The sequence below is a fragment of the Nerophis lumbriciformis genome, linkage group LG30, assembly GCF_033978685.3.
Source record: "Nerophis lumbriciformis linkage group LG30, RoL_Nlum_v2.1, whole genome shotgun sequence".
Classification (NCBI taxonomy): domain Eukaryota; kingdom Metazoa; phylum Chordata; class Actinopteri; order Syngnathiformes; family Syngnathidae; genus Nerophis; species Nerophis lumbriciformis.
Window position 1 is genome coordinate 28,746,776 of NC_084577.2, and position 13,168 is coordinate 28,759,943.

The 13,168-nt window shown below is 23.9% G+C and overlaps 1 protein-coding gene across 1 annotated transcript in view; it reads right to left on the reverse strand.

The window, feature by feature from the left end:
• dync2h1 (dynein cytoplasmic 2 heavy chain 1) overlaps positions 1-13,168 on the reverse strand; it is a 437,107-nt gene that overhangs the window by 388,395 nt on the left and 35,544 nt on the right. Inside the window, exons 6-7 of the mRNA XM_061925863.1 lie at positions 323-468; positions 174-260 (exon numbers count right to left, since the gene is read on the reverse strand). Of these exons, the coding sequence (XP_061781847.1) occupies positions 174-260; positions 323-468 (233 nt within the window). The remainder of the gene's footprint in view (positions 1-173; positions 261-322; positions 469-13,168) is intronic.

Below are 13,168 nucleotides of genomic sequence, written 5' to 3' on the forward strand. Positions count from 1 at the left end.
ACTATAGACCAAAACATTTGTTAACGGTGACAAATTATTTGTGTTACTCGGCTATAAAGAACTTTGCAATGACTTGACTTCCACTTCCTGTAATTGCAGTTGGGATTAAAAATCCACATCCTGTGAGGTGAAGCCAGTTGCACTTCTTCAAATCATGTAAACAGACGTCTCACCTCGTCCAATCGCTTGCCTAGGCAGTGCAACGTTTGTGGGCAGTGTTTGTTTCCCTTCCAGGCGTGGGGAGCGTGTCTCTTCCACACCTGACGACGTCATTAAAAAGGTTGTTGATCTGAAATATGATGTCATCGATGTCCTCTCATACCTGTCCGCTCAGGTGCTCACAAGCTGCCACCCACTGCTGGCAGATAGTAACGGCCATCTTCAAGTTCTCCTTCACAGACACAAATGGCCGCTCGAAGATTTTGACATCACTCAGCTTCTTTTGGACGTAACGGCCGAGGGCTCCACCTTGGAAATAAAGTAAATCAATAAAAGAAATAAGAGGGAAGTCTGGGCTTCCCTGCTTAGGCTGCTGCGCCTGCCACCCAACCTTGGATACATGGAAGAAGATGGATGGAATAAACATAATAAGGCAGGCAATATATACACTTTTTTAACCTTTAGGGACCCCCTCAAGTTTAGTCCCAGGGACTCGGGACTGAGTCATTAAAAATTTTATACATTTTTATTTTATTTTTTATTCACTGCTTAAATCTCGAGATGAACTTGAGGTTTATCTGGGTTTTTTTTTAAAATGTTTTCATGTTTAATGCATTTTTGGTCAAAACTTTGTTTTTTTATGGCAAAAAACTAAAAATATGCAGTATTTTCCCCCAAAAAAAATTCAAAGTGAAATATTTGATAAGATAGGTCAATAATTCATAACAACATTGATTTCAATTAATTATTATTTTTTGAGCAAGTCAATAAAAATGTTAAAATTTGTTATTTTATTTTTTATTCACTGCTTAAATCTCGAGATGAACTTGAGGTTTATCTGTTTTTGTTTTTTTTAATGTTTTCATGTTTAATGCATTTTTGGTCAAAACTTTGTTTTTCTTTATGGCAAAAACTAAAAATATGCAGTATTTTTCCCAAAAATATTTTCAAAGTGAAATATTTGATAAGATAGGTCAATAATTCATAAGAACATGGATTTCAATTAATTATTATTTTTTGAGCAAGTCAATAAATTTTTTATAATTTTTTATTTTATTTTTTATTCACTGCTTAAATCTCGAGATGAACTTGAGGTTTATCTGGGTTTTTTTTTTTTTTATGTTTTCATGTTTAATGCATTTTTGGTCAAAACTTTGTTTTTTTTATGGCAAAAACTAAAAATATGCAGTATTTTCCCCCCAAAAAAATTCAAAGTGAAATATTTGATAAGATAGGTCAATAATTCATAACAACACTGATTTCAATTCATTATTATTTTTCGAGCAAGTCAATAAAAATGTTATAATTTTTTATTTCATTTTTTATTCACAGCTTAAATCTCGAGATGAACTTGAGGTTTATCTGTTATTGTTTTTTTAATGTTTTCATGTTTAATGCATTTTTAGTTAAAACTTTGTTTTTTTTATGGCAAAAACTAAAAATATGCAGTATTTTCCCCCCCAAAAAATTCAAAGTGAAATATTTGATAAGATAGCTCAATAATTAATGACAACATTGATTTCAATTAATTATTATTTTTTGAGCAAGTCAATAAAAATGTTAAAATTTGTTATTTTATTTTTTATTCACTGCTTGAATCTCGAGATGAACTTGAGGTTTAATCTGTTATTGTTTTTTAATGTTTTCATGTTTAATGCATTTTTGGTCAAAATTTGTTTTTTTTATGGCAAAAACTAAAAATATGCAGTATTCTTCCCAAAAATATTTTCAAAGTGAAATATTTGATAAGATAGGTCAATAATTCATAAGAACATGGATTTCAATTAATTATTATTTTTTGAGCAAGTCAATAAAAATTTTATAATTTTTTATTTCATTTTTTATTCACAGCTTAAATCTCGAGATGAACTTGAGGTTTATCTGTTGTTTTTTTAATGTTTTCATGTTTAATGCATTTTTGGTCAAAACTTTGTTTTTTTTATGGCAAAAACTAAAAATATGCAGTATTTTCCCCCCAAAAAAATTCAAAGTGAAATATTTGATAAGATAGGTCAATAATTAATGACAACATTGATTTCAATAAAAAAAATTTTTTTTGAGCAAGTCAATAAAAATGTTAAAATTTGTTATTTTATTTTTTATTCACAGCTTAAATCTCGAGATGAACTTGAGGTTTATCTGGGTTTTTTTTTTAATGTTTTCATGTTTAATGCATTTTTGGTCAAAACTTTGTTTTTTTATGGCAAAAACTAAAAATATGCAGTATTTCCCCCCAAAAAAATTCAAAGTGAAATATTTGATAAGATAGGTCAATAATTCATAAGAACATTGATTTCAATTAATTATTATTTTTTGAGCAAGTCAATAAAAATGTTATGATTTTTTATTTTATTTTTTATTCACTGCTTAAATCTCAAGATGAACTTGAGGTTTATCTGTTTTGTTTTTTTTAATGTTTTCATATTTAATGCATTTTTGGTCAAAACTTTGTTTTTTTATGGCAAAAACTAAAAATATGCAGTATTTTTCCCAAAAATAGTTTCAAAGTGAAATATTTGATAAGATAGGTCAATAATTCATAACAACATGGATTTCAATTAATTATTATTTTTTGAGCAAGTCAATAAAAATGTTAAAAAATTGTATTTTATTTTTTATTCACTGCTTAAATCTCGAGATGAACTTGAGGTTTATCTGGGTTTGTTTTTTTTATGTTTTCATGTTTAATGCATTTTGGGTCAAAACTTTGTTTTTTTTAATGGCAAAAACTAAAAATATGCAGTATTTTCCCCCAAAAAAAATTCAAAGTGAAATATTTGATAAGATAGGTCAATAATTCATAACAACATTGATTTCAATTAATTATTATTTTATGAGCAAGTCAATAAAAATGTTATAATTTTTTATTTTATTTTTTATTCACTGCTTGAATCTCGAGATGAACTTGAGGTTGATCTGTTTTTTTTTTTTAATGTTTTCATGTTTAATGCATTTTTGGTCAAAACTTTGTTTTTTTATGGCAAAAACTAAAAATATGCAGTATTTCCCCCCCCTAAAAATTCAAAGTGAAATATTTGATAAGATAGGTCAATAATTCATAAGAACATGGATTTCAATTAATTATTATTTTTTGAGCAAGTCAATAAAATTTTTATAATTTTTTATTTCATTTTTTATTCACAGCTTAAATCTCAAGATGAACTTGAGGTTTATCTGTTATTGTTTTTTTAATGTTTTCATGTTTACTGCATTTTTGGTCAAAATTTGTTTTTTTTATATGGCAAAAACTAAAAATATGCAGTATTTTTCCCAAAAATATTTTCAAAGTGAAATATTTGATAAGATAGGTCAATAATTCATAACAACACTGATTTCAATTCATTATTATTTTTTGAGCAAGTCAATAAAAATGTTATAATTTAATTTTTTATTTTATTCACTGCTTAAATCTCGAGATGAACTTGAGGTTTATCTGTTATTGTTTTTTAATGTTTTCATGTTTACTGCATTTTTGGTCAAAATGTGGTTTTTTTTATATGGCAAAAACTAAAAATATGCAGTATTTTTCCCAAAAATATTTTCAAAGTGAAATATTTGATAAGATAGGTCAATAATTAATGACAACATTGATTTCAATTAATTATTATTTTTTGAGCAAGTCAATAAAAATGTTAACATTTGTTATTTTATTTTTTATTCACTGCTTAAATCTCGAGATGAACTTGAGGTTTATCTGTTTTTTTTTAAAATGTTTTCATGTTTAATGCATTTTTGGTCAAAACTTTGTTTTTTTTTATGGCAAAAACTAAAAATATGCAGTATTTCCCCCCAAAAAAAATTCTAAGTGAAATATTTGATAAGATAGGTCAATAATTCATAACAACATTGATTTCAATTAATTATTATTTTTTGAGCAAGTCAATAAACATTTTATAATGTTTTATTTTATTTTTTATTCACTGCTTAAATCTCGAGATGAACTTGAGGTTTATCTGGGTTTTTTTTTTTATGTTTTCATGTTTAATGCATTTTTGGTCGAAACTTTGTTTTTTTATGGCAAAAACTAAAAATATGCAGTATTTTCCCCCCCAAAAAAATCAAAGTGAAATATTTGATAAGATAGGTCAATAATTAATGACAACATTGATTTCAATTAATTATTATTTTTTGAGCAAGTCAATAAAAATGTTAAAATTTGTTATTTTATTTTTTATTCACTGCTTGAATCTCGAGATGAACTTGAGGTTTATCTGTCCTTTTTTTTAATTTTTTCATGTTTAATGCATTTTTGGTCAAAACTTTGGTTTTTTTATGGCAAAAACTAAAAATATGCAGTATTTTCCCCAAAAAAAAATTCAAAGTGAAATATTTGATAAGATAGGTCAATAATTCATAACAACATTAATTTCAATTAATTATTATTTTTTGAGCAAGTCAATAAAAATGTTATAATTTTTTTATTTTTTTTTTATTCACTGCTTAAATCTAGAGATGAACTTGAGGTTTATCTGTTATTGTTTTTTAATGCTTTCATGTTTAATGCATTTTTGGTCAAAATTTGTTGTTTTTTTATGGCAAAAACTAAAAATATGCAGTATTTTTCCCAAAAATATTTTCAAAGTGAAATATTTGATAAGATAGGTCAATAATTTATAAGAACATGGATTTCAATTAATTATTATTTTTTGAGCAAGTCAATAAAAATTTTATAATTTTTTATTTTATTTTTTATTCACTGCTTAAATCTCGAGATGAACTTTAGGTTTATCTGTTTTTTTTAATGTTTTCATGTTTAATGCATTTTTGGTCAAAACTTTGTTTTTTTATGGCAAAAACTAAAAGTATGCAGTATTCTATCTCCCCCCCAAAAAATTCAAAGTGAAATATTTGATAAGATAGGTCAATAATTCATAACAACATTGATTTCAATTAATTATTATTTTTTGAGCAAGTCAATAAACATTTTATGATGTTTTATTTTATTTTTTATTCACTGCTTAAATCTCGAGATGAACTTGAGGTTTATCTGGGTTTTTTTTTAATGTTTTCATGTTTAATGCATTTTTGGTCAAAACTTTGTTTTTTTTTATGGCAAAAACTAAAAATATGCAGTATTTCCCCCCAAAAAAAATTCTAAGTGAAATATTTGATAAGATAGGTCAATAATTCATAACAACATTGATTTCAATTAATTATTATTTTTTGAGCAAGTCAATAAACATTTTATAATGTTTTATTTTATTTTTTATTCACTGCTTAAATCTCGAGATGAACTTGAGGTTTATCTGGTTTTTTTTTTTATGTTTTCATGTTTAATGCATTTTTGGTCGAAACTTTGTTTTTTTATGGCAAAAACTAAAAATATGCAGTATTTTCCCCCCAAAAAAATTCAAAGTGAAATATTTGATAAGATAGGTCAATAATTAATGACAACATTGATTTCAATTAATTATTATTTTTTGAGCAAGTCAATAAAAATGTTAAAATTTGTTATTTTATTTTTTATTCACTGCTTGAATCTCGAGATGAACTTGAGGTTTATCTGTCCTTTTTTTTAATTTTTTCATGTTTAATGCATTTTTGGTCAAAACTTTGTTTTTTTTATGGCAAAAACTAAAAATATGCAGTATTTTCCCCCCAAAAAAATTCAAAGTGAAATATTTGATAAGATAGGTCAATAATTAATGACAACATTGATTTCAATTAATTATTATTTTTTGAGCAAGTCAATAAAAATGTTAAAATGTGTTATTTTATTTTTTATTCACTGCTTGAATCTCGAGATGAACTTGAGGTTTATCTGTTTGTTTTTTTAATGTTTTCATGTTTAATGCATTTTTGGTCAAAACTTTGTTTTTTTATGGCAAAAACTAAAAATATGCAGTATTCTATCTCCCCCCCAAAAAATTCAAAGTGAAATATTTGATAAGATAGGTCAATAATTCATAACAACATTGATTTCAATTAATTATTATTTTTTTGAGCAAGTCAATAAAAATGTTATGATTTTTTATTTTATTTTTTATTCACTGCTTAAATCTCGAGTTGAACTTGAGGTTTATCTGTTATTGTTTTTTTAATGTTTTCATGTTTAATGCATTTTTGGTCAAAACTTTGTTTTTTTATGGCAAAAACTAAAAATATGCAGTATTTTCCCCCCAAAAAAATTCAAAGTGAAATATTTGATAAGATAGGTCAATAATTCATAACAACATTGATTTCAATCAATTATTTTTTGAGCAAGTCAAAAAAAATGTTAAAAAATGGTATTTTATTTTTTATTCACTGCTTAAATCTCGAGATGAACTTGAGGTTTATCTGTTTTTGTTTTTTTATTGTTTTCATGTTTAATGCATTTTTGGTCAAAACTTTGTTTTTTTTATGGCAAAAACTAAAAATATGCAGTATTTTCCCCCCCAAAAAATTCAAAGTGAAATATTTGATAAGATAGGTCAATAATTCATAACAACATTGATTTCAATTAATTATTATTTTTTGAGCAAGTCAATACAAATGTTATGATTTTTTATTCTATTTTTTATTCACTGCTTAAATCTCGAGATGAATTTGAGGTTTATCTGTTGTTTTTTTTAACGTTTTCATGTTTAATGCATCTTTGGTCAAAACTTTGTTTTTTTTATGGCAAAAACTAAAAATATGCAGTATTTTCCCCCCAAAAAAATTCAAAGTGAAATATTTGATAAGATAGGTCAATAATTCATAACAACATTGATTTCAATGAATTATTTTTTTTTTGAGCAAGTCAATAAAAACGTTAAAATTTGTTATTTTATTTTTTATTCACTGCTTAAATCTCAAGATGAACTTGAGGTTTATCTGTTTTTTTTTTTTTAATGTTTTCATATTTAATGCATTTTTGGTCAAAACTTTGTTTTTTTATGGCAAAAACTAAAAATATGCAGTATTTTTCCCAAAAATAGTTTCAAAGTGAAATATTTGATAAGATAGGTCAATAATTCATAACAACATTGATTTCAATTAATTATTATTTTTTGAGCAAGTCAATAAAAATGTTATAATTTTTTATTTTATTTTTTATTCACTGCTTAAATCTCGAGATGAACTTGAGGTTTATCTGTTTTTAAAAAAAAAATGTTTTCATGTTTAATGCATTTTTGGTCAAAACTTTGTTTTTTTTTATGGCAAAAACTAAAAATATGCAGTATTTCCACCCCAAAAAAATTCAAAGTGAAATATTTGATAAGATAGGTCAATAATTCATAACAACATTGATTTCAATTAATTATTATTTTTTGAGCAAGTCAATAAAAATGTTAAAAAATTGTATTTTATTTTTTATTCACTGCTTAAATCTCGAGATGAACTTGAGGTTTATCTGGGGGTTTTTTTTATGTTTTCATGTTTAATGCATTTTTGTTCAAAACTTTGTTTTTTTTAATGGCAAAAACTAAAAATATGCAGTATTTTCCCCCCAAAAAAATTCAAAGTGAAATATTTGATAAGATAGGTCAATAATTAATGACAACATTGATTTCAATTAATTATTATTTTTTGAGCAAGTCAATAAAAATGTTAAAAAATTGTATTTAATTTTTTATTCACTGCTTAAATCTCGAGATGAACTTGAGGTTTATCTGTTTTTTTTTTTGTTTTTTTTAATGTTTTCATGTTTAATGCATTTTTGGTCAAAACTTTGTTTTTTTATGGCAAAAACTAAAAATATGCAGTATTTTCCCCCCCAAAAAAATCAAAGTGAAATATTTGATAAGATAGGTCAATAATTAATGACAACATTGATTTCAATTAATTTATTTTTTTTTGAGCAAGTCAATAAAAATGTTAAAATTTGTTATTTTATTTTTTATTCACTGCTTGAATCTCGAGATGAACTTGAGGTTTATCTGGGGTTTTTTTTTTAAATGTTTTCATGTTTAATGCATTTTTGGTCAAAACTTTGTTTTTTTTTATGGCAAAAACTAAAAATATGCAGTATTTCCCCCCAAAAAAAATTCAAAGTGAAATATTTGATAAGATAGGTCAATAATTCATAACAACATTGATTTCAATTAATTATTATTTTTTGAGCAAGTCAATAAACATTTTATAATGTTTTATTTTATTTTTTATTCACTGCTTAAATCTCGAGATGAACTTGAGGTTTATCTGGTTTTTTTTTTTATGTTTTCATGTTTAATGCATTTTTGGTCGAAACTTTGTTTTTTTATGGCAAAAACTAAAAATATGCAGTATTTTCCCCCCCAAAAAAATCAAAGTGAAATATTTGATAAGATAGGTCAATAATTAATGACAACATTGATTTCAATTAATTATTATTTTTTGAGCAAGTCAATAAAAATGTTAAAATTTGTTATTTTATTTTTTATTCACTGCTTGAATCTCGAGATGAACTTGAGGTTTATCTGTCCTTTTTTTTAATTTTTTCATGTTTAATGCATTTTTGGTCAAAACTTTGGGTTTTTTATGGCAAAAACTAAAAATATGCAGTATTTTCCCCCAAAAAAAATTCAAAGTGAAATATTTGATAAGATAGGTCAATAATTCATAACAACATTAATTTCAATTAATTATTATTTTTTGAGCAAGTCAATAAAAATGTTATAATTTTTTTTTTTTTTTTTTATTCACTGCTTAAATCTAGAGATGAACTTGAGGTTTATCTGTTATTGTTTTTTAATGCTTTCATGTTTAATGCATTTTTGGTCAAAATTTGTTGTTTTTTTATGGCAAAAACTAAAAATATGCAGTATTTTTCCCAAAAATATTTTCAAAGTGAAATATTTGATAAGATAGGTCAATAATTTATAAGAACATGGATTTCAATTAATTATTATTTTTTGAGCAAGTCAATAAAAATTTTATAATTTTTTATTTTATTTTTTATTCACTGCTTAAATCTCGAGATGAACTTTAGGTTTATCTGTTTTTTTTAATGTTTTCATGTTTAATGCATTTTTGGTCAAAACTTTGTTTTTTTATGGCAAAAACTAAAAATATGCAGTATTCTATCTCCCCCCCAAAAAATTCAAAGTGAAATATTTGATAAGATAGGTCAATAATTCATAACAACATTGATTTCAATTAATTATTATTTTTTTGAGCAAGTCAATAAAAATTTTATGATTTTTTATTTTATTTTTTATTCACTGCTTAAATCTCGAGTTGAACTTGAGGTTTATCTGTTATTGTTTTTTTAATGTTTTCATGTTTAATGCATTTTTGGTCAAAACTTTGTTTTTTTATGGCAAAAACTAAAAATATGCAGTATTCTATCTCCCCCCCAAAAAATTCAAAGTGAAATATTTGATAAGATAGGTCAATAATTCATAACAACATTGATTTCAATTAATTATTATTTTTTTGAGCAAGTCAATAAAAATTTTATGATTTTTTATTTTATTTTTTATTCACTGCTTAAATCTCGAGTTGAACTTGAGGTTTATCTGTTATTGTTTTTTTAATGTTTTCATGTTTAATGCATTTTTGGTCAAAACTTTGTTTTTTTATGGCAAAAACTAAAAATATGCAGTATTTTCCCCCAAAAAAAATTCAAAGTGAAATATTTGATAAGATAGGTCAATAATTCATAACAACATTGATTTCAATCAATTATTTTTTGAGCAAGTCAAAAAAAATGTTAAAAAATGGTATTTTATTTTTTATTCACTGCTTAAATCTCGAGATGAACTTGAGGCTTATCTGTTTTTGTTTTTTTATTGTTTTCATGTTTAATGCATTTTTGGTCAAAACTTTGTTTTTTTTTATGGCAAAAACTAAAAATATGCAGTATTTTCCCCCAAAAAAAATTCAAAGTGAAATATTTAATAAGATAGGTCAATAATTAATGACAACAAAGATTTCAATTAATTATAATTTTTTGAGCAAGTCAATAAAAATGTTAAAATTTGTTATTTTATTTTTTTATTCACTGCTTGAATCTCAAGATGAACTTGAGGTTTGTCTGTTTTTTTTTTTTTAAATGTTTTCATGTTTAATGCATTTTTGGTCAAAACTTTGTTTTTTTTATGGCAAAAACTAAAAATATGCAGTATTTTCCACCAAAAAAAATTCAAAGTGAAATATTTGATAATATAGGTCAATAATTCATAACAACATTGATTTCAATTAATTTTTATTTTTTGAGCAAGTCAATAAAAATGTTAAAATTTGTTATTTTATTTTTTATTCACTGCTTGAATCTCGAGATGAACTTGAGGTTTATCTGGGTTTTTTTTTAATGTTTTCATGTTGAATGCATTTTTGGTCAAAATTTGTTTTTTTTTATGGCAAAAACTAAAAATATGCAGTATTTTTCCCAAAAATATTTTCAAAGTGAAATATTTGATAAGATAGGTCAATAATTCATAACAACATTGATTTCAATTAATTATTATTTTTTGAGCAAGTCAATAAAAAAATTTTAAAATTTCATTTTATTTTTTTATTCACAGCTTAAATCTCGAGATGAACTTGAGGTTTATCTGGGTTTTTTTTTTTTTAATGTTTTCATGTTTAATGCATTTTTGGTCAAAACTTTGTTTTTTTATGGCAAAAATTAAAAATATGCAGTATTTTCCCCCCAAACAAATTCAAAGTGAAATATTTGATAAGATAGGTCAATAATTCATAACAACATTGATTTCAATTAATTATTATTTTTTGAGCAAGTCAATAAAAATGTTAACATTTTTTATTTTATGTTTTATTCACTGCTTAAATCTCGAGATGAACTTGAGGTTTATCTGGGTTTTTTTTTTTTATGTTTTCATGTTTAATGCATTTTTGGTCAAAACGTTGTTTTTTTATGGCAAAAACTAAAAATATGCAGTATTTTCCCCCAAAAAAAATTCAAAGTGAAATATTTGATAAGATAGGTCAATAATTAATGACAACATTGATTTCAATTAATTATTATTTTTTGAGCAAGTCAATAAAAATGTTAACATTTTTTATTTTATGTTTTATTCACTGCTTAAATCTCGAGATGAACTTGAGGTTTATCTGGGTTTTTTTTTTTAAATGTTTTCATGTTTAATGCATTTTTGGTCAAAATTTGTTTGTTTTTTATGGCAAAAACTAAAAATATGCAGTATTTTTCCCAAAAATATTTTCAAAGTGAAATATTTGATAAGATAGGTCAATAATTCATAACAACACTGATTTCAATTCATTATTATTTTTCGAGCAAGTCAATAAAAATTTTATAATTTTTTATTTCATTTTTTATTCACAACTTAAATCTCGAGATGAACTTGAGGTTTATCTGGTTGTTTTTTTTTAATGTTTTCATGTTTAATGCATTTTTGGTCAAAACTTTGTTTTTTTATGGCAAAAACTAAAAATATGCAGTATTCTATCTCCCCCCAAAAAAATTCAAAGTGAAATATTTGATAAGATAGGTCAATAATTCATAACAACATTGATTTCAATTAATTATTATTTTTTGAGCAAGTCAATAAAAATGTTATGATTTTTTATTTTATTTTTTATTCACTGCTTAAATCTCGAGTTGAACTTGAGGTTTATCTGTTATTGTTTTTTAATGTTTTCATGTTTAATGCATTTTTGGTCAAAACTTTGTTTTTTTATGGCAACAACTAAAAATATGCAGTATTTTTCCCAAAAATATTTTCAAAGTGAAATATTTGATAAGATAGGTCAATAATTCATAACATTGATTTCAATTAATTATTATTTTTTGAGCAAGTCAATAAAAATTTTATAATTTTTTATTTTATTTTTTATTCACTGCTTAAATCTCGAGATGAACTTGAGGTTTATCTGTTTTTTTTAATATTTTCATGTTTAATGCATTTTTGGTCAAAACTTTGTTTTTTTTATGGCAAAAACTAAAAATATGCAGTATTTTCCCCCCCAAAAAATTCAAAGTGAAATATTTGATAAGATAGGTCAATAATTAATGACAACATTGATTTCAATTAATTATTATTTTTTGAGCAAGTCAATAAAAATGTTAAAAAATTGTATTTTATTTTTTGTTCACTGCTTAAATCTCGAGATGAACTTGAGGTTTATCTGGTTTTTTTTTTGTAATGTTTTCATGTTTAATGCATTTTTGGTCAAAACTTTGTTTTTTTTAATGGAAAAAACTAAAAATATGCAGTATTTTCCCCCCAAAAAAATTCAAAGTGAAATATTTGATAAGATAGGTCAATAATTCATAAGAACATGGATTTCAATTAATTATTATTTTTTGAGCAAGTCAATAAAAATTTTATAATTTTTTATTTTATTTTTTATTCACTGCTTAAATCTCGAGATGAACTTGAGGTTTATCTGGGTTTTTTTTTAAATGTTTTCATGTTTAATGCATTTTTGGTCAAAACTTTGTTTTTTTTATGGCAAAAACTAAAAATATGCAGTATTTCCCCCCCAAAAAAATTCTAAGTGAAATATTTGATAAGATAGGTCAATAATTCATAAGAACATTGATTTCAATTAATTATTATTTTTTGAGCAAGTCAATAAAAATGTTAAAAAAATTTATTTTATTTTTTATTCACTGCTTGAATCTCGAGATGAACTTGAGGTTTATCTGTTTGTTTGTTTTTTAATGTTTTCATGTTTAATGCATTTTTGGTCAAAACTTTGTTTTTTTATGGCAAAAACTAAAAATATGCAGTATTCTATCTCCCCCCCAAAAAATTCAAAGTGAAATATTTGATAAGATAGGTCAATAATTCATAACAACATTGATTTCAATTAATTATTATTTTTTGAGCAAGTCAATAAAAATGTTATAATTTTTTAATTTATTTTTTATTCACTGCTTAAATCTAGAGATCAACTTGAGGTGTATCTGTTATTGTTTTTTAATGTTTTTATGTTTAATGCATTTTTTATCAAAATGTGTTTTTTTTATGGCAAAAACTAAAAATATGCAGTATTTTTCCCAAAAATATTTTCAAAGTGAAATATTTGATAAGATAGGTCAATAATTCATAAGAACATGGATTTCAATTAATTGTTATTTTTTGAGCAAGTCAATAAAAATGTTATAATTTTTTATTCACTGCTTAAATCTCGA